Source organism: Sitodiplosis mosellana, unplaced genomic scaffold (genome assembly GCF_009176505.1).
Source record: "Sitodiplosis mosellana isolate CC-2019 unplaced genomic scaffold, AAFC_SMos_1.0 Smas_scaffold_3, whole genome shotgun sequence".
Lineage (NCBI taxonomy): Eukaryota > Metazoa > Arthropoda > Insecta > Diptera > Cecidomyiidae > Sitodiplosis > Sitodiplosis mosellana.
In genome coordinates, this window is record NW_022595246.1 from 6,157,492 (window position 1) to 6,181,941 (window position 24,450).

Below are 24,450 nucleotides of genomic sequence, written 5' to 3' on the forward strand. Positions count from 1 at the left end.
TGCGACTGCGAGTGAGTGTGTAGTGATGTTCAGTGTTCGGAATAAAATGCATCATACTCACGCTCAATGCACGTATAATTGTATAATAAAATAAATGAGCATGTATGGAATTTTGAATGGTGCTTCATATGGCCGCCATTTCAACGCGCCCGCATTGCATATACGCAACTTTTACACGACAAGCATCATTATTTTTGTCTAATGAATTCAAACCGATTTTTCTACGTCGTGAATTTTCCTGCGTCACGCTACATTTTCCACATCCATTCAGGCGCACATTCTTGCAAAAAGCAATAATAATAATCCTTGTTACACATTCAATGTGAAAGTCGAGCGAACATGACTTTTGTTTGCACTAATACACTTGCGCTACACCAGTCATAAATTGCATGCATGTTGCAGAGTAAAAATTGTGTGACATGCTCATTATTATCGTACCCGAAAATAGCACACTTTTACATATACACATATACGAATACATGAAGTCTTCCTGGTTTTTAAAACTATTTCTCGAGTTCACTCATTTAAATTGCTTCATATATCGCATATGAAGAATGTTTACGTTCACTGGAAACTAACGTGAACATGAACATTTTGCGAGAGCATCATCAACTTTTCAGCGAATATTTGAAGACTACAACTAATTTTTCATTGCTTCCATGAGAAGCATTGTTACGATATTTAAAATACCTTACTTATTTAACTTTTCATGCGACATATTTGAGAACAAAGAAATGGAATTTTAATTTATAATTGGCATTTATTTAAAAGTTATATATAAGATATATCTTAAGAAAAAGCCCATTGAAAAAATCACAAATTATAGAAAGAGTGTTGTATTTCAACAGACGCCATGACGTTCATGTGTCAATAATATTGATGCCTTCACTGTGCATGATGAAAAACGGTAACATTTAGGAATTATTCAATTTTTTTGGGTGTCATTAGTAAGTGCAACACATAAAACAGCATCGAGTAATACACTTAGCATCGAGTTTTCGATAAATCCATTGAAAAAGAATTCCTTTTAAATCATCAACTAAAACTATTTTTCCTTCAAAATGTGATGTTATTCATATTCTAAAAATGTATGAATAATATTTATCAACCCTATAACGCCCAAGATCATAGTTTTAAAATCTTTCCGCCAATTTGATAATGTAATATATCATTGGAAAGCGGCATTCTTAGAGCGTATAAAACGTGTCTATTTTTTATGATATGTGCCCTGATTTTTATTTATTTCCAAAGAGCCGTTACCATATGGCAACGCAAAGGGTTATGGGGTAAATTAATTTGAAAGTAAATAAAATGTCTAATATCATGCCTCAGCTGAATTTTCGAATTGTTTTGAATCAAATGAAACTCTTTGATTTCTGACTGAAGTTAACTATAGTTGAATATTTAGTTCGAGATAATCACTTTTAGGTGTGCCAATTACAATTTTCTCAATTAATAACGAATATTAAGTATTGAAACATTGATACATATTTTGATTGGATGCTTTTCTGTGACATCTTTTAAAAATTAGGTGCGACCACGAACATATTATATAGCTTATAACAGAGAGCAAAATCTGTTGTATTTATTTTAATTTTTCTTTGTATAGTTTAAAATCCTTCAAACATATGTTTTTGGATGGCCCAGCGTCTCAGCATTTCGTATGCAGCGGATTTATACTTGTGTCGTTGATATGCTGGGATATATCCGCTGCATACGAAATTCTGAGATGCTAAGCCATCCAAAAACGTATGTTTGAAACCCCTCTGATTCAATATACTTAAAAGTCATAATGAATATTTTTTTAAAATCATATTACAAACATAATATGAAGAGTGAACATATTAGTAATGTAGCAAAATAGAACAATTTTCTTCGAAGCGCTCATTTAAATTAGACAATAAACGTTTGAAAAATTAACAGAATGCCTTCCAAATCACATGTCGGTCCATATCGATTTTTTACTATCTCACTCTACGTTCAAAGTCTTGAGCATCATGTAGTAGGTATAAACAGATCTCATTAGCTGAAAATAAAAACAATACAATGAGTGTAGATTCAATTCAATTCAATTCAATTTATCCTTCATCAAATCTGTATTAAATAGGTCATACATAGTTCGGTTACAACATAGGTACTATATGAGTCATAAGAATCGTAATGGAGAAAAGTATCCTTACACCACTAAACGTTTCCAGATTCAAAGTGATGACTCCGCATCCATGATAGTTGAGCGGTATCTGGGCGTCGGCAATCATGATGATGAGATACTTTTGCAGATTCAACGGGAGTTTGTGCCAATTGCAATCATACAGAGCGTCAGCCATTTGTTCGTAGCTTTTAGAAGCCAATTTGCCGAGGAAACAGCACAAAAATAAGTTAGAAATGCACATCGATGCAATAATAATCCAAAAAAGGAAACCATTGATGTCGAGACGTTTGATTTGCTAAATTTGGAAAATAAAATTTATAATTTTTTATACTTCGATAACTTCATTTGTCCATTTACCTGATCGAATTGAAATACACTGATAGCCAACATCAGCATATTGCCAATGAGTTGGGCCAAAAGATGGAGGCTGAAAAGGTTTGCTGTCTCCGAAAACCAACTAGAACATGTATGAATTTGAAAAATAAACTAAAGAAATAGATTTTTCACATAGTTTGCCCACCTTTTAATCGTGTTATGGAAATCGATTATCTCGCAAAGAAAATCTTCATCGTTTCGATTTTCATCCGGACGTTCTAATTTGCGGAGCTTATGACGTAACATTTTGCCAAACGCCTGATGATGCAAACATATGGAAACGAACGTTAGAAGAACGGCGCCATTGTACACTAGGTATGCTTCGTAAGTCAGAATTAAGTAAATTATCTCCTCAAAATATCCGAGCAATGTTGATTGATCCCAAGGCAAACTTTGAATTATTATTTAAAATACTCAATAAAAAAAAACTATGCTACAAATATACCGCGTGTATTCCCTGCGCACCTACGTTTTACCAATACAGAGTCGAAGGTATATTTAAGGCATATTTTTAGCGTGAACCGCATGCACTTTGACTTAGCGTATTCTATCCGTATGCTTTGCATGCAGTTCACGCTAAAAATATCGCTTAAATATACCTTCGACTCTGTATTAAACTATGTATAAAATAATCGTAAGCGTGAAAATGATATAAACGTAGCGTGCGCAGGGAATACAAGCAGTATATTTGTAGCGTATTTTTTTTTATTGAGATAAAATAAGCTTTAGTTTTTTTATTTAAGCCGAATTCAGCCTACCACAGAGAGAACATGATATTAATAGAACGTCTAACTCCATCTAATAATGCGGCCAGAGTTGTGTTGTATTGAGTAATATTGACTAGACTGAATAAATTATATTAAAACTTTGAGGAACCTCCCGAACAAAAAAATGATAATTTCACAACAAAATCCGTAAAAAACGTCACTTTTGCTCGACAAGTACCTCAAAAAATGACTTTTTGGAGTTTTTGGAAGACTCTCCATAGTTTTGAGAAAAAATGACTTTTCACGAAGACACCAACCGTGAAAATTTTATATTTAGAGATTTTTTGACCAACAGTCGATTTGTTAAGATTTGAAATTGAACCAACTGAATATGAGGCCAGAAATATGTGAAAACATCACTCGATTTGATCATGTAGGTACTCAAAATGTTTATAAGAGATCACACTAGAAGTGTAAAGGCAGCAAAAGCAGAAATTATTTGCTCAGCGAGTTAATGTCACTGTTAAACCGAAGCTCATGGGTGTAATTTTCTCATTTTGCTTAAAATAGACGCAACTTACGACACAAAAATCACATAAATCTATACAAATGAAACCGAAAATCAATTTTACGTCAAAAATTAAGTAGAAATAGCTCATACGTTTCAAATTCGAAAAAAAAACCGGGGTTGTTCAGCAGTTGCCTTCTGGATTCTTTGAGGTTTTTGAAAATTGTACACTACGAGTATTTGAAAATTTCAGTCAAATTTTTTTTTTGACGCTACGATTTTGGTTTTCTCATTTTCCCACCGAAACAAAAAAATATGCCAATTTTGAGCAAAATCACAACTGTGCTCTGATTTGGTGTGGAATGGCCGATATATTGAAACAAACGCAGTCAATGTTCCATGAGACATCGACTTTTGAAGAAAACGAATTGTGAAAGCGAAATTTTAAACGTGAAATAAAAGTTACTTTTGTAAATCAATAGTGAATATGGAACTAACTCATTCAAATAAGAATAACGTTATGTTGAAAAATGGAATATTTTCTTTACTAACATATATCTACTTGGATGGAAAACTAGTGCCGCATCAAAGTTTCCATTGCGAAGCAAACAAATAATAACTGATGCAATCGATGATGTTGAAAGGATGATAGCGGCACCGACCATCAACTTGATATACATTTTCGACACCCCTTCAGATTGATTATTTGCTTGGGCCAAGAAACGGAACGAATCATCATTTTTATCTAAATTCAAATGACAATAACATCGAAAGTATAGTTATAATCACAGCCGGAAAAAACATGAAAAATCCCAAAAAATGACAAAAATACAATAGCGCAACGCATACTCGTCAGCAGCTGATATCAGCAGCTCACGTGAGTTAGTGCTGCTGACATCAGCTCAAAACACGCTCTGATTAATTTTATTCGAAAATTCCATTACAAAACAGCTGATATCAAATAAAAAAACTTCACCAAAGTCAATTCTCGTGCCGAAAGCGAACACAAAACTTGTGATATCAATTTCAAAAAATCAATTCGGAGCGATGTATAACCTAGTTAGATGAATGCAAAATAGGCAAATTAAAATCGCTCCGAAATGATTTTTTAAAATTGATATCACAAGTTATGTGTTCGATTTCGGCACGAGAATTGATTTTGTTAAAGTGTTTTGTTTGATTTAAAATACTAATAAGGGTATCCGATCGGGGAGTGTTTCATTGCATGCATAAATTATAAATTGTAAAATGAAGACGGTGAAATAATTGATAATAATAATAAATACTTCGGTATGTATAATTAAGGTAATGAAAAAAAAATTAAAATCAATAGAAGAAGAGTTTAGTAAATTACATACGTTTTGTATATATATCCGATAATTTTTCGAAAATTGGTGGTATCTTATGACGAAGGAAAAAGGCCACAACAATTGAATTTCCCATCAGAATGGCAGCAAGGACTGGACAAAGTGCAAGCAATGTATTTTCCATATCGAATTGGAATTTTAGGACGTACATTAAACTTGATGAAAAAACGGTCAAATCAGACACGATAAGCGCTAGCACTAAGGCCACATAAGATCGCTTTTCCCACTCACTGATGTTTTCCTTGGGCGGTAATAAACAAAGCCACGTAAGCACTCGTTGAGTGGTGGCTAAAGGCTTCATATTGTCTTATTCACGAGAATTTTCACGAAATAAAACCGATCTGATCTCGCGTCAATATCCTTTTTTGCACTGTTTTTTTATACGAACCGAAAAATTCAAACTCAAATCAAAAGTCAGATAAAATTCACGAAATAAAAAAGAAATGGTAAGAGTGACAAATAAGATCGATATAAGTCGAATATGACAATATGGGATATAAATGAAGTTACAAATTTTATATTTAAAAAAATAGAGCCGATTTGGGCACAAAAGTGTATTGCTTGCTGTTTGCCTCGACAGTCCAGTTGCAACTAAGTATCCATTTTAGTTGGTTTTCACTACATTCTGATTTTCATTTCGAACTTTGGCTGTTATCCACCAAAATAACTCAATGACACGGCACCGATAAATAATTTCAATGCATTCGACTCATTTATTAATTATTTGGAGGAAAAATGAATCAAAGAGTTCTTTCAGGCACGTTGCACATACAATTTCATTTTTTTGTGATGAAACCAACTAAAACTAAAAGTTTCCGTACAAAGAGTTTACAGTGAAATTGTACACCTATACGTGCACCGTGTCAAAAAGGAACTTTCTGGAATGAATATCGACCAGAAATCGGATCAAAGAACATATGAAGGGGTTTTATTTGCATGTATTTTCGTATAAATAGTAAGTGACATTGTGCTTCAAGTGTTTGTGATTGTTTCAATCGTCGGTTTCTGTTCACAAAGTGACCGCATGCGCTAATATGGTACTAGCTTGTTTAGCCGATGAAGTTATGCAACGGTATGGTATCAGCATTTGAACGATAATTAAATGAAGGATTCAGAACAGTATATTTTTCAAAAAGCCATGACACAATGGAGCACCGATATTCATTATTTAAATAACACAAAGTGTGATGTAGCATATTTCTGCGAGATTTTGATCAGAACAGACAGTTTCCATACAAAATTTCGCGTACATCACACATTTTGAATCTAGGGGCATTTCTCACACAAAAAATTTGAGCAAATGTACAAAAATGTCTATTATTTCTTCTTTTTTTATTGAAATTGTAAGAAAATGTACTGAAATGACGATATTGCTTGAATAATAGTGTTCTGGAAGTAGGTTTTAGTGGATCTCAAGGATCGTTCAGAACTGCTCCCGATTCTGGAAGTGGGTTTTGGTGGATCCTCAGGATGGACCAGATCCGGTTTGACAATGCCCTGGCCCATCCTGAAGATCCGCTTCCAGAACCGGGAACAGTTCTGAACAAGCATTGAGATCCACCAAAACCCACTTCCAGAACACAAGTTCAGTGTAAATGAACATTTATTTACACGAATTGATAAAAATTGATTGAATCGGACCGAACGGAAGAAATTTTTCAAAATTTATAAGAATTCATTCATTCTTTTCGTGAAAAATGCCCCTAGTTTTGAATGCGGGTAGATTGAAGTAAAACAACAGAAAGACGACATTTTGACAAAAATTCTTATGGATAATGAATCTAAAGGTGGTATTTCAAGAGGGGCAGTTTAGAATTTTGGGTATAACTTCTGAGCCACTGAAGGGATTTTATATTTGTTGAAAGATGTAATCTTCATCTTCCTAAAAATGTATATTATTTTAAAATCCATCAAGTGGTCCGACAAATATAGCAAAAATGCTGTAAATCGTTCAAGATCGGCGGATATCATTCAGTCATAGCACACAACCAGTCACATCTGTAGGAATATATGTTGTATAGAATCTGGTTGTTATTGACATGCGGCGTCCCTTTCGTGATAATTTCCATTAAGTGTAGGCAAAGTACTTTCGTTGAATGATTTGAATTTCGTATTCAATTTTAATGATGTTGTTGAGGCTTTAGAATATCTGCGTTAATACCTTTTTTTATGCACAAATGATCGTGGGAAACGTATACAAATTATGCTCAACAAAGAATCACTTCACATTCGATGCATATGTCAACTCTAGCAGGACTAATTACTAATTTCAAGACTTCGAATTTTGATATTTGATTTCTTTCTCCATTAAAGTTTTCAACCTGATTATTTCAATATTTTTTCTCGAAATGCGAATAGCGTTTTTTCTCACTAAGTGTTCGCTGAATGTAGTTTAACTGAAAAAAAAATTTCACTCGTCAAAATAATTACACTATAGCGGTACTTGACAATGCTTCTTTACTGCCAATCGAGCTTCAACTATAAAAAAGAAAAATATTTGATCGGAATTCTTCAAATAGTCACACCATTGCGTATGGAAAGTGGAACAAAGGTTATCAAAAATGCATGCTTCGATTGTGAAATGACTGCCTACTAGGGTGGTCCAAACTGATTTATCATGGTAAGGTACATGCTCCCAATAGCTTAAAATAAATTGGGCTCAAAACTAGCTGATTCTTATTTTCAGATTAAAAAAATGTTAAAATCTGGTGGTCTATTTATTCAAATCGAATCTGGTAACATATCATTTTTAGGGTTTTTTGGGACGCTGAACACGAACCCGTGGTCAAAAATTAGCTAATATTGCATTTTAAAAAAGTTTTAGTACAAAAACATGGTTTTTTTTAAACAAATTCAGCCATATAGCAAAAATACATGGTTCCAAGTGTATTTTAACACCAAATTTGAACTCAGCGCCTCGAATTACCTTATGATTGACTATGCTGATGACAAAAATCGAATAATCTCAGAACTAAAATTTTCTAGTAGTGTTCACGTATCGAAAAAAATCACATTTTTCCACGTATTTTTCCACCAAAAGTAAATTTTTGTTCATTTTTCAGGTTTTTCAGGCCGCAAAATTCGATTCCACCCAAAAAGAAATAACAAAATTTTCAGTGGGAAAAATTGATATTATTCTTTACATTTATACGGATTTTTTTGCGTTTTTTCGGTTTTTCTCCCACAACTCGAACCTCATATGCGATGGAGCAGAACTTTGTTCACCAAAGTTTTAGATTCCGCTGAAACCCACAATTTTGCCGCAGATAGTCATCACTTATCTCTTATCAGTAAGGAGATAATGGCCTTGATAGCTTTAATCAATTATCAGTGTTATCTCCTTACTGATAAGAGATAAGTGATGACTGTCTGCGGCAAAATTGTAGGTTTTAACAAGATCTAAAGCTTTGCCGAACAAAATTTTGCTTAATGGCATATGGGGTACGAGTTATGGGAGAAAAACTGAAAAATGCAAAAAAAAATTCCGTATAGAGAAAAATATCAATTTTTCCCACTGAAAATTTTGTTATTTCTTTTTGGGTGGAATCGAATTCTGCGGCCTGAAAAACCATAAAAATGGCTGCTTTGAACAAAAATTTACTTTTGGTGGAAAAATACGTGGAAAAATGTGATTTTTTTCGATACGTGAACACTACTAGAAAATTTTAGTTCTGAGATTATTCGATTTTTGTCATCAGCATAGTCAATCTTAAGGTAATTTGAGGCGCTGAGTTCAAATTTGGTGTTAAAATACACTTGGAACCATGTATTTTTGCTATATGGCTGAATTTGTTTAAAAAAAACCATGTTTTTGTGCTAAAACTTTTTTAAAAAGCAATATTAGCTAATTTTTGACCACGGGTTCGTGTTCAGCGTCCCAAAAAACCTTAAGATTGATATGTCACCAGATTCGATTTGAATAACCTATGGGTTTTCTATCATGTTGAAAAATAGGTCAAAAACAGGCATTTTAAGTACGGCTTTATCGACCACTAGATTTTAACATTTTTTTTTATCTGAAAATGGAAATCAGCAAGTTTTGAGCCCAATTTAATTCTAAGCTATTGGGAGCATATACCTTACCATGATAAATCAGTTTGGACCACCCTACTGCATACTAGAAACTGGACAAACCCATTCTCTGTGAAGAAACAGCCAGATCAAAAGAAATGTTCAAAAAAGCATTTAAATAAAGAATAATATGGAGACCGGATTTTATAGCACGTTAATGCGTTTTAATTGCATTCGTATCAGTAGTAAGTGACAATTGTTTTTGACTGTTTGTGAATTTTACAATCGATTGGTTCCATTTTCATATGTGGTCAACGCGCTGAGCCCATTATTCTTTTATGTGGACATTTTAACGACAAACGAAAAAGGGAACTTACTCCTTAGCATATGGGTGCAGTATGTCGACGATGTTTGCAAAAGTGGGGACATTTATTTTTTGAACGACTGATTCCAATCGATAAAATGCCATATACGGGATGGAAAATAATGTAGTAGAATAGATCACATGGAAATGTAAAATACCGCAAAACAAAGACATTAACTGTGGCTTTCAAATCTGTGTAATGAAAAATTAGGCATTTTAAATTGAGAAATGTAATTAGGAATACACATAAGCTCAATGAATTTTGCCGAGGGGCAAATCACTCTTAGGTATTACTTTTACATAAATGGTATTACTTGGTATTACTTTCCGTACAAATCAAAAGTAATACCAGGTGTATTACTTCTATTGATCAGTATTACTTGGATATTACTTTTTTTTCGGTATTACTTTTTTCATAGAAATATCAAAAGTAATACCAGAGGTATTACTAGAAATAACTGAGGTATTACTTTTCTATTTGGTATTACTTTTGAGTGATTTCCCCCTTGAATTTTGCCCTTTCCGTTGACCATCTTCATTTATGTTATTAAACTGCAATGTTTTCATTCGTTGCCATTACTATTGGAGTAGCTCTCCGATTCAAAACAAAATGTGGATAAAATCATAATATATTCGAATTTATGCACATGTTTCTGCGAATCACGTGCTTCGTATTGATTACATTGACTTTTCATATTACGTATGAGTCAACATGCTTTGCGTGAACCATTGGTAAAACCCAATTTAACTCTTGAATGTTCTATTTTTAATGGAAACAGTTGTTCAAGTAAACTTATAATTTTGTCAAAGAATGACTACCAGCTTTGCCCTATTTGAACTTTTCATGATATTTGTACGTGAAATTTATAAGTCCATCTATTGAAAAAAACCAAAATCAATGAAAGTCCAAAGTTTTTCATAGATTATCTATGGTATTTACCAGGCCGCGCTAGCGTCCTATCTAAATAAATTATAATGAATAAGTACAAACTAATACATATGCATTTCGCTATGAATGCGTTTCATGTTATGTGTTTTGATTTCATTTAATTTTGGAAATTGAAAAAAAAAATATTTCTCGACAAAATATATTTTAAAACTCATTGCAATAAAAAAAAACTTCCAAGTAAGAATGAATATATTGATATTGAGTAAGAAAATTCGGTGAAATCGGTGAAATACTTGAATCAAACATAAACGTTTGAAAAACGTACGACGCGCGCCAAAGCATAAGTGATGTCAAAGTGTGTACAAAGAGTGAAGCAATAGTGCGTTTAATGCTATGTGCTATAGTGTCTCTGTTGATGTTGATCGCTGACGTTTATAGTGGTAGGTATTTACATGTGACACATACAGCGCCATCTATTGAAAAAAGTCACAATCGTGTCAAGTTGAAATAAAGCAAAATAACCCAGAAAATGGTTGTCATTCTTTCGATACATTTTAATTTTATGGACGCGAGATTCTGGGAGCATCAAAGAACGAAAAAAAATTGGACCTACAAATTTGAAAAACAAACGGCATATTAATGATAGAAATGTAGAAAAATATTTGCTAAATTGAAAACAATTTGAATTAAAACCATGAACGATTCTTGTCCCATTGGAAAGGTATCTACGTACATATACTTCATGGCCTGAAATGTGGTTGCATTCTTTTGAGCGTTAAATACTCCTGTAACGTCACTAAGTCGTGCCGTCGATGATGCACACACAACCGGTATCGTTAATATTCTACACGCTGTGTAAGGTGTTCTCGTTCAACAGTTCAACTAATTGCATCGATTAACTGTAATAAATCGGGAATACCCATTCTGAACCCATGAGAAAAAAAGTTGTAAAAAGTTTTCTTTCTGTCATTGTTTGTCTCCATTGTTGTTGCCATAAAAATTGATTGGAATCAAATCAAAGATTCAAACGTGAGCTTTGTAGCATATTGTTTATTGCTTGAACGATAACGATGATTTCAAAATGGTATTGAATTGAAGTGCAATGATTGATTCTGAACAGACATATTAAACATCAGATATATTCAATTGAGCAGTTCATTTTTTCCTGATATAATAAGCGGACATGTAAAAAGAATCGTGCTGCGTTTCCATTCAAATGGCACATATTAATGCAGGTCGTGCAATGAATATGATTTTTGCCAATTAAACCTTACGCATTTGAAAATGAATTTCTTCGTGTATTCAAACAAATACACTAAAAATCATACACAAGCTATTGGTGAATACCGATGTCACTTCATAACACTGTCAATACAACTTCAACATTATAGATGTGTTTTTGAACGTGTTTCAAAGAAGTCAAACACATTTTTCAAATCAAACACATATAAATGAAATAGATACACACCATTTCGAAAGGTGGATTTTGACTACAAGTTTTTTTTTTCGTGGAGATGAATACACATAAACGACTCAAAGCAATCAATCATTCATCGCACTTACTGCGTTCATATACACGAATAATCGAATCTATTGTTCCAAATATTCACTTTCTCTTGCCGTTAAATTATCCATGACCTTGACTAAGTGTGACGTGCTTTATGTTACGGCTGAGGGTATGAAGTTGCGTATTTTTATATTCAAAATGAAATCTAAATACACTGGTCGTCAAAAGTTCGAGCTCAATTGGTGCTCTTTACAATATCTTCGAAGGAAATAACTATAGTTACACAAATTCATGAAACCTTTGCATCATGTAAAAATGAAATTTGAAAATGATTGTTACAGAAATGAATTGGTTCCATTTAAAAACAAGATCTTCTCAATATTTTCAAAACAAATTTCGATAGCAATTCAATTCCAATTCATTCTTCTATCGATTTACAACATGAATGTATGAGTTATGAGAGAATAGTTTGGAAATTTTGTCACCGAACACAGATTCAAAAGACTTGGACAGATTTCGTTCGTAATTTTACTGAACTTAATTGCGAAATTTGGTGGGAAACAATGCGTCAAAAATTTATTTAGACGTGAATTTCATTCATATAAGAATAAATGACAACGAACCGAACCGAAAGTTCAGAGACAATATTTTGATTCGTGTGAAAAATCGTCAAAAGTGAACGTATACTTCTGACAGCCAGTGTATGTATTGTATGAAACCGGTTTAGCGATTACAAAGTAGGGATAGCGCATAAATACCGAAACAAAACTAATGAACCGCTTATTACTTTACCATTCATCCGTGTATTCGGACGTGTGTGCCGAGTTGAAAAGCGAACAGAAACGTTTTTGAAAGAAAAAAAAGTTACCGTGTGCTGATGAGAGTGAAAAAGCGGCAATAAAATACAACTTGATATTTCCAATTAATTCGCGATGACCGAATCGAAGATGAATCTCGACGGATATAATAACAAAACATTTGTGGATGACCATGGAAAGAGGTATGTGATCGCTACATAAGTGAATTTTTAACGTTAAATTTTCGATATTTTAGGATAAATATCGACAATATTCAGATGAGCGAAACATCATACAATCATCCAGAGAAGCAATCCAAACATGAGGAATATGATCCGTATTCACAACGAACAGTTAAACATCCTATATCGTAATTACATTGAAATACCTTCCAAAAAACCAGTTCACAAATTGATTCTGTGTATTTTGTTTATTGCATCATCATTTTTTTTTAAACAGAAACACGGACACAATCGTACATCTGTTAAAAGGTTCGCTGGGTACTGGAATTCTAGGTATATTCATTGTTTCTTTTTATATCTTCCTTTCGGAGTATGCCTGATATTTCTAGTGAATTTGATTCTACTTTCATTTGTTTCTTTTTTAAATCAAATTTTTAGCCATGCCAAAGGTATATTCAAATGGAGAATGTGAAAATTCAGTGGTTTAATTAATAATTATAAACGAAAATGTAGGCTATTTACCACGCTGGCTACATTACTGGGACGGTGGGGACATTTTTGATTGGAATGATGTGTGTTTACTGTGTACAAATGCTGTTGAAATCACATTATGAACTGTGCAAACGGAGAAAGGTAGACACAATTCACGCATTGCTTGGCGTGTCTCGCAAATTTAAGTAACCCGTTTTAATTCGTGAGTGTTGTTTTTCAGATTCCGCAAATGGATTACACGACGATCGCAGAGAATGCTGTGCTTGAGGGTCCAAAATCCATTAGCAAATATGCGCCGGTTGTTAAGTAATACATTTTAAAATTGTGAACCGTGTTAGAGAAAAAAAAACGATCATTTTTCAATATTTTATCGGCAGACATATGGCGAATGCATTTTTACTCATGTGTCAAATTGGTGGCTGTTGCATTTATGTGGTTTTCATAGCAGCAAATATAAAATCGATCGTTGACTATGCCACTGACACCACCACCGATGTACGACTATTCATGGTTATAATTTTGCTGCCCATCATTTTCCTCAACTGGGTAAAAAAAGATCAAGTTATTTGTATTTTAAATGGAAATACTCGGGGATTTACTTTGATTTTGACTCAAAACTTTTGAGTTAATACACTTTAAAAGTTCGTTGAATTTATAATTCATTCAAACCTTTGCATTTAATTTCAGATTCGAAATTATAAACATTTGGCTCCGTTGTCCACATTGGCTAATATCGTGACCATCGTTTCGTTTGGAATAATTTGCTACTTCATTGTGCGCGAACCGATTTCATTGGAGGGCAAACGAGCATTTGGCCCAGCCTCAGAATTCCCATTCTTTTTCGGAACCGTACTCTTCTCATTGGAAGCCATTGGAGTTGTATGAAACGATCGTTCAAGAGATGTTTATTCAATTTTTTTTTGATAATGATGGATCTTTCCAGGTCATTCCGCTTGAAAATGAGATGAAGACACCAAAATCGTATGTCGGTCTGACTGGTGTATTGAATCGTGCGTTTGTGATCATTGTCATCCTTTACATTGGAATGGGTCTTTTCGGTTACTTGAAATATGGGGACGCCATTCGTGATTCAATCACGTTGAGTTTGGAAATAAACAGCAAAGCCGACGAAATGTAAGTACCAAAAAAACGTGATCAATGCATGCATGCCAAAAGTGTATTTGTCATTTGCACAGTTTGGCACAATCGGTGAAAGGAATGCTTGCCTTTGGCATCTATATTACCCATGGAATTGCGTGTTACGTCGCAATAGATTTGACGTGGAACAAATACATCGTCAGTAAAATCACAAACGATCGCTATAAATTATTCTGGGAATATGTTGTGCGTACTGTCATCTGTCTAATAACCTGTAAGTATAATTTAAAAATGATCTCACTTTTATGTCGAACCAAATCATTGTTTACGAATATTTTCAAAAACAAACAATCGTTTATTTTCGAAAATTTCATTTTTTTTTCTCTTTCAAACAGTCTTGCTCGCAGTTGCCATACCAAAACTAGATTTGTTCATATCGTTAGTCGGTGCATTGTGTTTATCAACTCTTGGCCTCATATTCCCCGCACTAATTGAGACTTGTGTATTTTGGCGTGATACATGTGGTGTACAACGATCATTGATGGTCATAAAAAATATACTCATTGCATGCTTTGGGTTTTTCGCTGTATTTGTCGGTACATCAACGAGTGTTTTAGCGATCTATCAAAGTTTCACACAATAGACATACCAGTATATCAAGAATTTTCGCTCGAATGCGATCATATTGTGGTTTTTACGATAATTATCGTTTAAATAAAACTGTGCATCGAATGTTAAAGCATATAATTCAGGTGCTGTTTCACCGACAACATTCGATACGTGTGATAGACTGTTATTTTATCCAGTATTTGTAAATGACGTTATCAATAAAGTGTGTAGTTGAATCTAGAAAGAAAAATATTGTTGTTATTTCCTGTGGAATTCTTTTGTCTCGTTATGAAGAACGAGTGAATTTCCTTGGTGCATGGGGAAGTGGATGACAAAAAGTGAGAAAATCTTGATGCCTGAGAATAAAATATGCAAATGCGATTTATATTCACCATCGTTTCTACATCTTCTCTTTTGATTTCTGTGTCAGTGTGATGATCTGTCATATTTAAAAATTATCGAGATAAATGATAAACGTTTGGCAAGCACTAATCAAGGTCAATAAGTCACCTTAAGCGATGAAACGATTTGTTTACTAAATGATAAACACCAATCCATATCGTCTGTGTGATGGAAAATCAAAAAAAATGCTGTTTGAATACAAATTAAAACAGAGATCTCATTTCACAATTTACATTGCCAATACATTCCTTATAGAGATTTTAAAAAAAAATAGGAGCTATTAATATTTCAAGATATAGGCGTATACAAAATGAGATCTCTGAATTAAAACTTCTTAAATGATTTCACATTTCCAAAGGCACTTGTTGAACGCATTCGATATAAATAGCATTACTCATACCAGCGATATAAACAAATAATATGAATGCATCAAAAAGCGCAAAGCAAGTCAATGAAGTCGCGTGTCACGGAACAATTGTTCTTCACGTACGTTTTTATCAGCAATCAACTTGTTGAAATGACTATTTGCTTGCCACACAATTTGCAAAGAAGTGAAAACGAAATCTGAGATACTATAGCAAGCGAAATGGTGATGACGCTTGCAGTGGCGTTGTGCTGCAATAAACGGAATTCAAAGTGTTTCATTCGCATTGATAACACACACACACACACGCGCGCGGCCATAATGAGTATTGTTGGAAGGAAGAGAACGGTATTATTGTTCACTCATTTCATTACGAATGATAATTTATTTTTATTATCTGTCTCGATCAGATTTGCCTTTTTCATTTTTTTTCTTCCAAAAAGAACTTGGATACAACCTACTGTTGACTTAAATATTATGTCAATCAACGAAAAAAGTCTATGAGAGTATCTGAAAATCAATTGCAGCTATGAAACATTCCGAGCCAACAGTCAGAAAGGGAGCCATGTCGATGGTCGGATCAACTATCGTCGAATGATACACTATTATTCCATTTTCCGCCCACTATTTTCATAAGAAACTGCAACTGTTTTCATAGAAAAAATATATCTCTAACTCATCTCGTTTTCTAAGCATCGCGTCATTGTTGGTATCGCGTCATGGTACATTTTTGTGTTTACACTGGATGTAATCTGTTGAAATCTCCCATTCATTGTGTATTTTAAGCAAATAGTACAAAAGATATATATTCAAGATATTCCGCGTAGTATTCACATCAATCTTTTGCCAGAAACAGAATCGGTATCGCCTTAGGTAGTTACTTTCTCTAGCCATCGATGAGCTGGGTTTAATTTACGAGTGTTCTATACATTTCAGTGATAACATCCAACACTTCATTGTCATAATATTCTTTATCTAAAACAACTAATTTATTTTCTTTTATCGGTTAAAGACACAATTCTTACTTCTTTTCAATCATTCAATACTCGTTCAATAGTCCACTAATACTGGAATCATAAACACTAAAAGTAGGGGTACGATCATGTTGTTATAAATACCGACACCAAACTAATCAACCGCTTATTATTGTATCATTCATTCGTGTATCAAGTTGAATTCTGTGAACAGAATTGATTCGTAAAACGCAGTGTACTTACGTCCGAGAACCAATACTATTAATCACATACTTGGACTTGGCATTTCCAATAAAATCACAATGACCGAATCGAAGACAACAATGAACGGATACAATAACAAAACATTTGAGGATGACTATGGAAAGGGGTAAGTGTTAGATAGAAAGTGGAAAGCTCAACGAAATTTTATTGAAAAATCACTGGACTTTCCAGGATAAATATCGACAATATTCAGATGAAAGAAACAACAAACAATCGTCCAGACGAACAATCCAAATACGAAGAATATGATCCGTATATGCATCGAACGGTTAAACATCCAATATCGTAATTAAATCGCATAACCTTCAGAAAACCAGTTCATAAATTGATTCGGTGTGTTGTTTTTTATTACAACAACGTTGTTTTTTTTTTATTGCAGAAACACGGACACAATCGTACATTTGTTAAAAGGTTCGCTGGGTACTGGCATTCTGGCCATGCCAAAGGTAGATTTATATGGAATAGTTTGTGAATTCAATTGTTTGACTAATAATTATGAACAAAAAAAAATGTAGGCTATTTATCATGCTGGCTATATTACTGGCACAGTGGGAACAATTTCGATTGGAATGATCTGTATTTACTGCGTACAAATGCTGTTGAAATCACATTATGAACTGTGCAAACGAAGAAAGGTACAAAAATTACCGTTGAATCTTTAAAAAAAAAATTCGATCAACTCGTTTTGATTCGTGAGTGTTGTTTTTCAGATTCCGCAGATGGATTATACGACAATCGTAGAGAATGCTGTTCTCGAAGGTCCAAAATCCATTAACAGATACGCGCCCCTTTTCAAGTAATACAATTTGTGAACCATGTGAAAAAAAACGATCATTTTTCAATAAATTTTGTTTTTCTTTCGCGCGTAATCGGCAGGCATTTAGCGAATGCATTTTTACTCATGTGTCAAATTGGTGCCTGTTGTATCTATGTTGTTTTCATGGCGAAAAATATAAAATCAATCGTTGACTATGCCACCGGCTCTGATGAAACCGATGTACGGTTATATATGGTGCTCATTTTGTTGCCGATCATTTTCCTCAACTGGGTAAATAAATCATGTCATTTGCATACGTATGCATGCTCAATTAAAACATTGAACGAAAAAAACGCAAAGATTTACGTAAATCAAGTATCTTTAGTTGAAAATGGTCTTAAATCAACCTCAATTTATTTTTAACATACCTTGACTTTATTAAAATCATTCAATTTTTTTTTCGCATTCGATTTCAGATTCGAAACTATAAATACTTGGCACCGTTGTCCACATTCGCCAATTTTGTGACCATCATTTCGTTTGGAATAATTTGCTACTTCATTGTACGCGAACCGATTTCTTTGGAAGGCAAACGAGCATTTGGACCAGCCTCTGAATTCCCATTCTTTTTCGGAACCGTACTCTTCTCATTGGAAGCCATTGGAGTTGTATGAAACGATCGTTCAAGAGATGTTTATTCAATTTTTTGTTAATAATGATGGATCTTTCCAGGTCATTCCGCTTGAAAATGAGATGAAGACACCAAAATCGTATGTCGGTCTGACTGGTGTATTGAATCGTGCGTTTGTGATCATTGTCATCCTTTACATTGGAATGGGTCTATTCGGTTACTTGAAATATGGAGACGCTGTTGGTGAATCAATCACATTGAGTTTGGAAATAAACAGCAAAGCCGACGAAATGTAAGTACCAAAAAAAAAACGTGATCAATTTCTCATTTGCACAGTATTATTACTATTTTTTTTCTTCATTTATTTTTATGTTTCTTTCGATTAAAAAGCTTGGCACAATCGGTTAAAGGAATGTTAGCATTTGGTGTCTTTATTTCTCACGGCTTACAATGCTATGTCGCAATCAATTTGACGTGGAACAAATACATCGTCAGTAAAATCACAAACGATCGCTATAAATTATTCTGGGAATATGTTGTGCGTACTGTCATCTGTCTAATAACCTGTAAGTAATTCAAAAATGATCTCTCTTTTACGTCGAACCAAAATTTTGTTTGCAAATTTTTACAATTTTCATTTTTTTTTTCAAACAGTCTTGCTCGCTGTTCTCATACCAAAATTGGATTTAATCATATCATTAGTCGGTGCTTTGTGTTTATCAGCTCTTGGCCTTATATTCCCCGCACTGATTGAGACGTGTGTATTTTGGCGAAGTACATGTGGTGCATCACTATCTTTAATGGTCACAAAAAATATACTCATCGTATGCTTCGGGTTGTTCGCTCTAACTGTCGGTACGGGGACTAGTGTGTTAGCAATTTTCGAGAGTTTGACACAAAAGACACAAGATTAATCGCTCGAATGTCGTCCGATTGTGATTTTTTACAATATCATTACGAAAAAGAAATGTGCATCGAATGTTAAAGCATATAAATCAGGTGCTGTCACACCGACAGCATCCGATACGTGTGATAGACTGTTATTTTATCCAGTATTTGTAAATGTCGTTATCAATAAAGTGTAGTTGAATCGAAAAAAAATGTGTTTATCTATGAAAATTGACTTTTTGTGATGAAATAGAAGGATCCATAAGGAGGTGAATGACGGAAGTTTGAAATTACGACGAATTTTTGCGTCAGTTCCACATCTTGGTATATGTCAATGTGGTGAATATTTGCCAAAATAAAACTAAATTATCGTTTATCTCGTTTGACGATTGTGCTATTTAATGTGATATACAAAGTACCTAGAGCGATGAAATGGTTTGTTTACTGAATGATATAAACCCGGAAAACAATGATATTCCACTATTAAAGTGGAAGTGAACAAACAATTAAAATGCATCGTAATGAACAGCTCAATAAAGCAGAACAGTTTAATAAAGTTACGTGTGGTACTAAATTAGACCAACCGTTATAATGGAATTTAATTGTTGGAATTGTTTAAATTGCTTCAGGGCTTAAGAATCGCACTGAGTGAACCCTGTGAGTAGCGCAATGCATCAAAATGCAGTTCACAAATTCTCAAATAAAAATGAGAATACCACTGTCCGTTCAATGTGCGCTCAAATACGCACAGCATACACGCAGAATAAAAAAAAACATGTTGGTGCCTGTATTTCAGCTATTAAGGACCTACTGCTGCTACTTCTTCTTCTTATTTTTTTCGACCGAACGAAGATCCGTACAAAGCAAAGGAGAAGTAAGTGAGCGGTGTGCGCAAACAACTCAGTTTGTATGAGAAAAACATCGCATACGAGCGCTGTGGCTCTCATTGAAATGAGTTGTACTGTGAACTGAATGTGCGATTCTTAAGCCCTGAATTGCTTAAATTGTAACTTAATGTCAACAACGCAATTATTACTCACGGCGTTGGTTTTATCAGTTATTAACTTGTTGAAATGATTTTTCGCTTACCACACAATTTGCTAAAAAAAGAAAAAAAGATATTTATATATAGAAGAGAATACTCACACTACAGTGTGCTACTATATACATTGTTCAATGGAAATGACACTTATAGTGGCGTGGCGTTGTGCTGTAATTAATGAAATTCAAAGTATTTCATTCGCATTCAAAACATAAGCGTATTGTAGGGAAAAAACCGCATTTTCGTTATGAATGATCACTTATTTTTATCATCTGTCTGGCAGATTTGCCGTTGATAAACTTTGTTCGATTTTTTTCGAAAAGAAACATGCATATTGCTCATTATTGACTTAAAGCAATATGAAAACTCAATGAAGATTCTAAACTAAGTGCATAAAAATGATAAACCAATTGATTGCAGCCATGTAGTTTTGTGATTAATCTTCCGCCAAATATGAGACCGATTCGTTATCTTAATCACTTTCTCTAATTATCAATGGTAACGGGTTTTGTTGAGAATTTTCTTAATACACTCACTCATCAAATTCTTCATTTCAATGGCATAATATCCTTTATCTAAAACAAATGACTTATAGTTAAAGTTGATATTCACAGTGACTTTTTGTTTTGTTAATAAATCAATTATTCGAATGATTTTTGCTAAAATGATAAAATTTGATATCGGTTTATCGTAGTTGAACGTTTAAAATGTCTTCATAATTACTACTTCGCGTATTATTGTGTCATTCAGAAGTGTGCTTCAAGTTGAATGGGCTATAGATGCGTTTCGTAGGAACATAGTGTGCTTTTGAGTGGGTATAACAAACAACTTATCGATTCCAATTGAATCGTATTAAGGATAGGTTAAGAAGGAAGAATCAGCACGAATTCTTGACGGCCAAATCGAAGATGAGTTTTTATGGATATAATAATAGAATATTCGTGGACGACCATGGAAAGAGGTAAGTGGACGCTATACATGTAATGACTCAATGTATTTATTTGTTAAATGATCATTCGATATGTTTAGAATAAATATTGACAATATTCAGATGAAAGAAACAACATCCAATAGTCCAGATGAGCAAGCAAAATACGAGGGATATGATCCGTATATGCATCGAACATTTAAACATCCAATATCGTAACTTCCAATTGAAACTTTAAAAAAACCTGTTTATAAATTTATTCTGTGTGTGTGTTTTTATCGCATCATCAATTTTTTTTCACAGGAATACTGAGACAATCGTACATCTGTTGAAAGCTTCTCTGGGTACTGGAATTCTAGGTATATTCATTGTTTCTTTTTATATCTTCCTTTCGGAGTATGCCTGGTATTTCTAGTGAATTTGATTCTACTTTCATTTGTTTCTTTTTTAAATCAAATTTTTAGCCATGCCAAAGGTAAATTCAAATGGAGAATGTGAAAATTCAGTGGTTTAATTAATAATAATAAACGAAAATGTAGGCTATTTACCACGCTGGCTACATAACTGGGACGGTGGGGACATTTTTGATTGGAATGATATGTGTTTACTGTGTACAAATGCTGTTGAAATCACATTATGAACTGTGCAAACGGAGAAAGGTAGACACAATTCACGCATTGCTTGATGTCTTAAAACTTTAATTGATTTATTCATGTGTTTTGTTCCACAGATTCCGCAAATGGATTACACGACGATCGTTGTGAATGCTATGCTCGAAGGTCCAAGACCCATTAACAGATTTGCACCACTCTTTAAGTAATACATTTCAACATATTGATCTATATATAAAACGGGAACGTTTTTCAACATTTTCTCTATCGCGTAACTGGCAGACATACAGCGAAGGTATTTTTACTCATGTGTCAAATTGGCGGCTGTTGCATTTATGTGGTTTTCATAGCTGAAAATATAAAATCAATCGTCGACTATGCCACGGACACCACAACCGATGTACGCCTATTCATGGTCATCATTTTACTTCCCATCATTTTCCTTAACTGGGTAAGTAAGTGTAATTTTTCTTCGTAATGAAGAATAGGCTGACGATTGACAGAGTATTGTCTAAAACTAAGATATCAATGCCGTGGGTTACTGTCGAAAGATCAAGAACTACGCGATAGATCTTTATAGATCCCCCACTTTATACTCATACAATCCAGTTCAAAATATCCAAATATAAATATTATAAAAATACTTATTTTTTTGAAATCACAGATACGAAATTATAAATACTTGGCTCCATTGTCAACATTCGCCAATTTTGTGACCATCATTTCGTTTGGAATAATTTGCTACTTCATTGTGCGCGAACCGATTTCATTGGAAGGTAAACGAGCATTTGGCCCAGCCAATGAATTCCCATTCTTTTTCGGAACCGTACTCTTTTCGTTGGAAGCCATTGGAGTTGTATGAAATGATAACTAAACTTTTTGAAAATACTACACTATTTTATACATAATTTTTAAATAAAATGCATTTTTTCTTAGATAATTCCACTCGAAAATGAGATGAAGACACCAAAATCGTATGTCGGTCTGACTGGTGTATTGAATCGTGCATTTATAATTATTGTGATCCTGTACGTTTTAATAGGTCTATTTGGTTACTTGAAATATGGGGATGCCATTCGTGATTCAATTACGTTGAGTTTGGAAATAAATAGCAAAACAGACGAAATGTAAGTACCAAAAAAACGTGTTCAATTCATTTACAGCTAAAGTTTATTTGTCATTTGCACAGTATTATTATTATTTATTTCTTCATTTATTTTTATGTTTCTTTCCATTGAAAAGCTTGGCACAATCGGTTAAAGGAATGCTTGCCTTTGGTAAATAATTACTTCTAGTATTAGAACAAATTTATCTCTTATAAATAAAAAAAAAATGATCTAAATAAAAATCGTATTCATTCCAGGAATTTTTATTACCCATGGTGTGGCATGCTATGTCGCGATCGATTTGACGTGGAACAAATACATCGTCAATAAAATCACAAACGATCGCTATAAATTATTCTGGGAATATGTTGTGCGTACTCTCATCTGTCTAATAACTTGTAAGTAATTCAAAAATGATCTCACTTTTATGTCAAACAAAAAAGTGTTCACAAATATTTTCTAAACAAACAATTTTTTATTTTTCAAAATTCCATTTTTTTGCAAAACAGTTTTGCTCGCAGTTGCCATACCCAAATTAGATTTATTCATATCATTAATTGGTGCGTTGTGCTTAGCAACTCTTGGTGTCATATTCCCTGCTTTTATTGACACTTGTGTATTTTGGAGTGATACTTATGGCACATCACGAATATTGATGGTCACCAAAAATTTACTCATCGCATGCTTCGGTTGTTTTGCTCTCGTTGTTGGTACAGGGACAAGTGTTTCAGCCATCTATCAAAGTTTCACACAATAGACTCCACAACTTGAGAATTATCGCTCGAAACCCATCAGATTTTATTCCCATCCCGCATTCCCATAAAATTTCTTATGATATTTTGATCGTTTAGATAAAAATGTGCATCGAAAATTGAGGCATATAAAAATCACAGCATTCGATGCATGTAATATACTGTAATTTTATCTGATATCCATACGTTATGAATAAAAATAGTAAATAAAGTACAGTTGGATCGAAAAAAAAATGTGTGCTTCTCTATGAATCAGTTTCTGTTGTTATTTTCTTGTGAATATTCAACCAGTCGTGCAAATCAACATACTGTCTATTGTGCAATACCACTTTAACTCATGCAATGCATGGCAATGCATTTGAATGACACATATCTTATAAAAATAGAAAATTACAGTTTTTCAATTAATTAAATGAGCAAATAGCGCACGCATCTAAATTTACAGATCAACTCAGTGGAGTCATGTGTGGTATTAAATCCGACCAATCATTAGTGAACTTAACTAAATTGTTCTAAAAATAACGTCAGTAGAATGACGCTTGCAGTGGCGTTGTGCTCTACTCAACGGAATTCAAGTATTGTATTCGTTTAGATAATACACAGCCGTATTGGGCAACTGGGTATTGCATTGTAAAATAACTTATTATCATTATCTGTCTAGCAGATTTGCCGC

At 33.7% G+C, this 24,450-nt stretch overlaps 4 protein-coding genes across 7 annotated transcripts; 3 read left to right on the forward strand and 1 right to left on the reverse strand.

The window, feature by feature from the left end:
• Positions 1 to 953: 953 nt before the first annotated feature.
• Positions 954 to 2,829, reverse strand: LOC129566081 (odorant receptor 2a-like). The gene is made up of 4 exons (XM_055441618.1): positions 2,673 to 2,829; positions 2,510 to 2,609; positions 2,181 to 2,447; positions 954 to 2,026 (listed from the first exon to the last, which is right to left on the reverse strand). Exons 1-4 carry the CDS (start codon positions 2,771 to 2,773, stop codon positions 1,970 to 1,972), a joined length of 525 nt encoding a protein of 174 aa, XP_055297593.1. The 5' UTR covers positions 2,774 to 2,829; the 3' UTR covers positions 954 to 1,969.
• Positions 2,830 to 12,678: 9,849 nt separating this feature from the next.
• LOC129565817 (proton-coupled amino acid transporter-like protein CG1139) lies at positions 12,679 to 15,308 on the forward strand. Its single transcript, XM_055441057.1, has 11 exons — positions 12,679 to 12,880; positions 12,934 to 13,047; positions 13,137 to 13,192; positions 13,298 to 13,308; positions 13,373 to 13,492; positions 13,572 to 13,657; positions 13,729 to 13,897; positions 14,039 to 14,230; positions 14,295 to 14,485; positions 14,548 to 14,723; positions 14,845 to 15,308. Exons 1-11 carry the CDS (start codon positions 12,813 to 12,815, stop codon positions 15,090 to 15,092), a joined length of 1,431 nt encoding a protein of 476 aa, XP_055297032.1. The 5' UTR covers positions 12,679 to 12,812; the 3' UTR covers positions 15,093 to 15,308.
• Positions 15,309 to 15,374: 66 nt separating this feature from the next.
• LOC129565816 (proton-coupled amino acid transporter-like protein CG1139) lies at positions 15,375 to 19,551 on the forward strand. Of its 4 annotated transcripts, none has more exons than XM_055441055.1 (11): positions 15,375 to 15,396; positions 16,996 to 17,168; positions 17,234 to 17,347; positions 17,442 to 17,508; positions 17,578 to 17,697; positions 17,773 to 17,858; positions 17,939 to 18,110; positions 18,296 to 18,487; positions 18,552 to 18,742; positions 18,841 to 19,016; positions 19,105 to 19,551. In XM_055441055.1, the coding sequence occupies exons 2-11, from the start codon at positions 17,101 to 17,103 to the stop codon at positions 19,362 to 19,364; spliced, it is 1,446 nt and encodes a 481-aa protein (XP_055297030.1). In that variant the 5' UTR covers positions 15,375 to 15,396; positions 16,996 to 17,100; the 3' UTR covers positions 19,365 to 19,551. The 4 variants fall into 4 exon arrangements, with proteins under 4 accessions (XP_055297030.1, XP_055297029.1, XP_055297028.1 ...); XM_055441054.1 differs by lacking the exon at positions 15,375 to 15,396 and adding an exon at positions 16,713 to 16,912; XM_055441053.1 differs by lacking the exon at positions 15,375 to 15,396 and having other exon boundaries at positions 16,953 to 17,168.
• Positions 19,552 to 21,142: 1,591 nt separating this feature from the next.
• Positions 21,143 to 23,993, forward strand: LOC129565818 (proton-coupled amino acid transporter-like protein CG1139). Its single transcript, XM_055441058.1, has 11 exons — positions 21,143 to 21,341; positions 21,410 to 21,523; positions 21,612 to 21,667; positions 21,773 to 21,967; positions 22,039 to 22,124; positions 22,202 to 22,370; positions 22,584 to 22,775; positions 22,856 to 23,046; positions 23,162 to 23,196; positions 23,283 to 23,423; positions 23,535 to 23,993. The coding sequence occupies exons 4-11, from the start codon at positions 21,902 to 21,904 to the stop codon at positions 23,780 to 23,782; spliced, it is 1,128 nt and encodes a 375-aa protein (XP_055297033.1). The 5' UTR covers positions 21,143 to 21,341; positions 21,410 to 21,523; positions 21,612 to 21,667; positions 21,773 to 21,901; the 3' UTR covers positions 23,783 to 23,993.
• The last annotated feature ends 457 nt before the right edge of the window (positions 23,994 to 24,450 follow it).

Coding starts and splice junctions, on each gene's coding strand:
- LOC129565818 (XM_055441058.1), top strand. CDS start 21,902: ATGATATGTGTTTACTGTGTACAAATGCTGTTGAAATCACATTATGAA. Junction 21,968..22,038: donor AACTGTGCAAACGGAGAAAG/GTAGACACAATT, acceptor TTTGTTCCACAG/ATTCCGCAAATGGATTACAC. Junction 22,125..22,201: donor AGATTTGCACCACTCTTTAA/GTAATACATTTC, acceptor CGTAACTGGCAG/ACATACAGCGAAGGTATTTT.
- LOC129565817 (XM_055441057.1), top strand. CDS start 12,813: ATGACCGAATCGAAGATGAATCTCGACGGATATAATAACAAAACATTT. Junction 13,658..13,728: donor AAATATGCGCCGGTTGTTAA/GTAATACATTTT, acceptor TTTTATCGGCAG/ACATATGGCGAATGCATTTT. Junction 13,898..14,038: donor CCATCATTTTCCTCAACTGG/GTAAAAAAAGAT, acceptor ATTTAATTTCAG/ATTCGAAATTATAAACATTT.
- LOC129566081 (XM_055441618.1), bottom strand. CDS start 2,773: ATGTTACGTCATAAGCTCCGCAAATTAGAACGTCCGGATGAAAATCGA. Junction 2,610..2,672: donor TTCCATAACACGATTAAAAG/GTGGGCAAACTA, acceptor TACATGTTCTAG/TTGGTTTTCGGAGACAGCAA. Junction 2,027..2,180: donor ATCTGGAAACGTTTAGTGGT/GTAAGGATACTT, acceptor TTTTATTTTCAG/CTAATGAGATCTGTTTATAC.
- LOC129565816 (XM_055441055.1), top strand. CDS start 17,101: ATGACCGAATCGAAGACAACAATGAACGGATACAATAACAAAACATTT. Junction 17,509..17,577: donor GCATTCTGGCCATGCCAAAG/GTAGATTTATAT, acceptor AAAAAAATGTAG/GCTATTTATCATGCTGGCTA. Junction 18,111..18,295: donor CGATCATTTTCCTCAACTGG/GTAAATAAATCA, acceptor ATTCGATTTCAG/ATTCGAAACTATAAATACTT.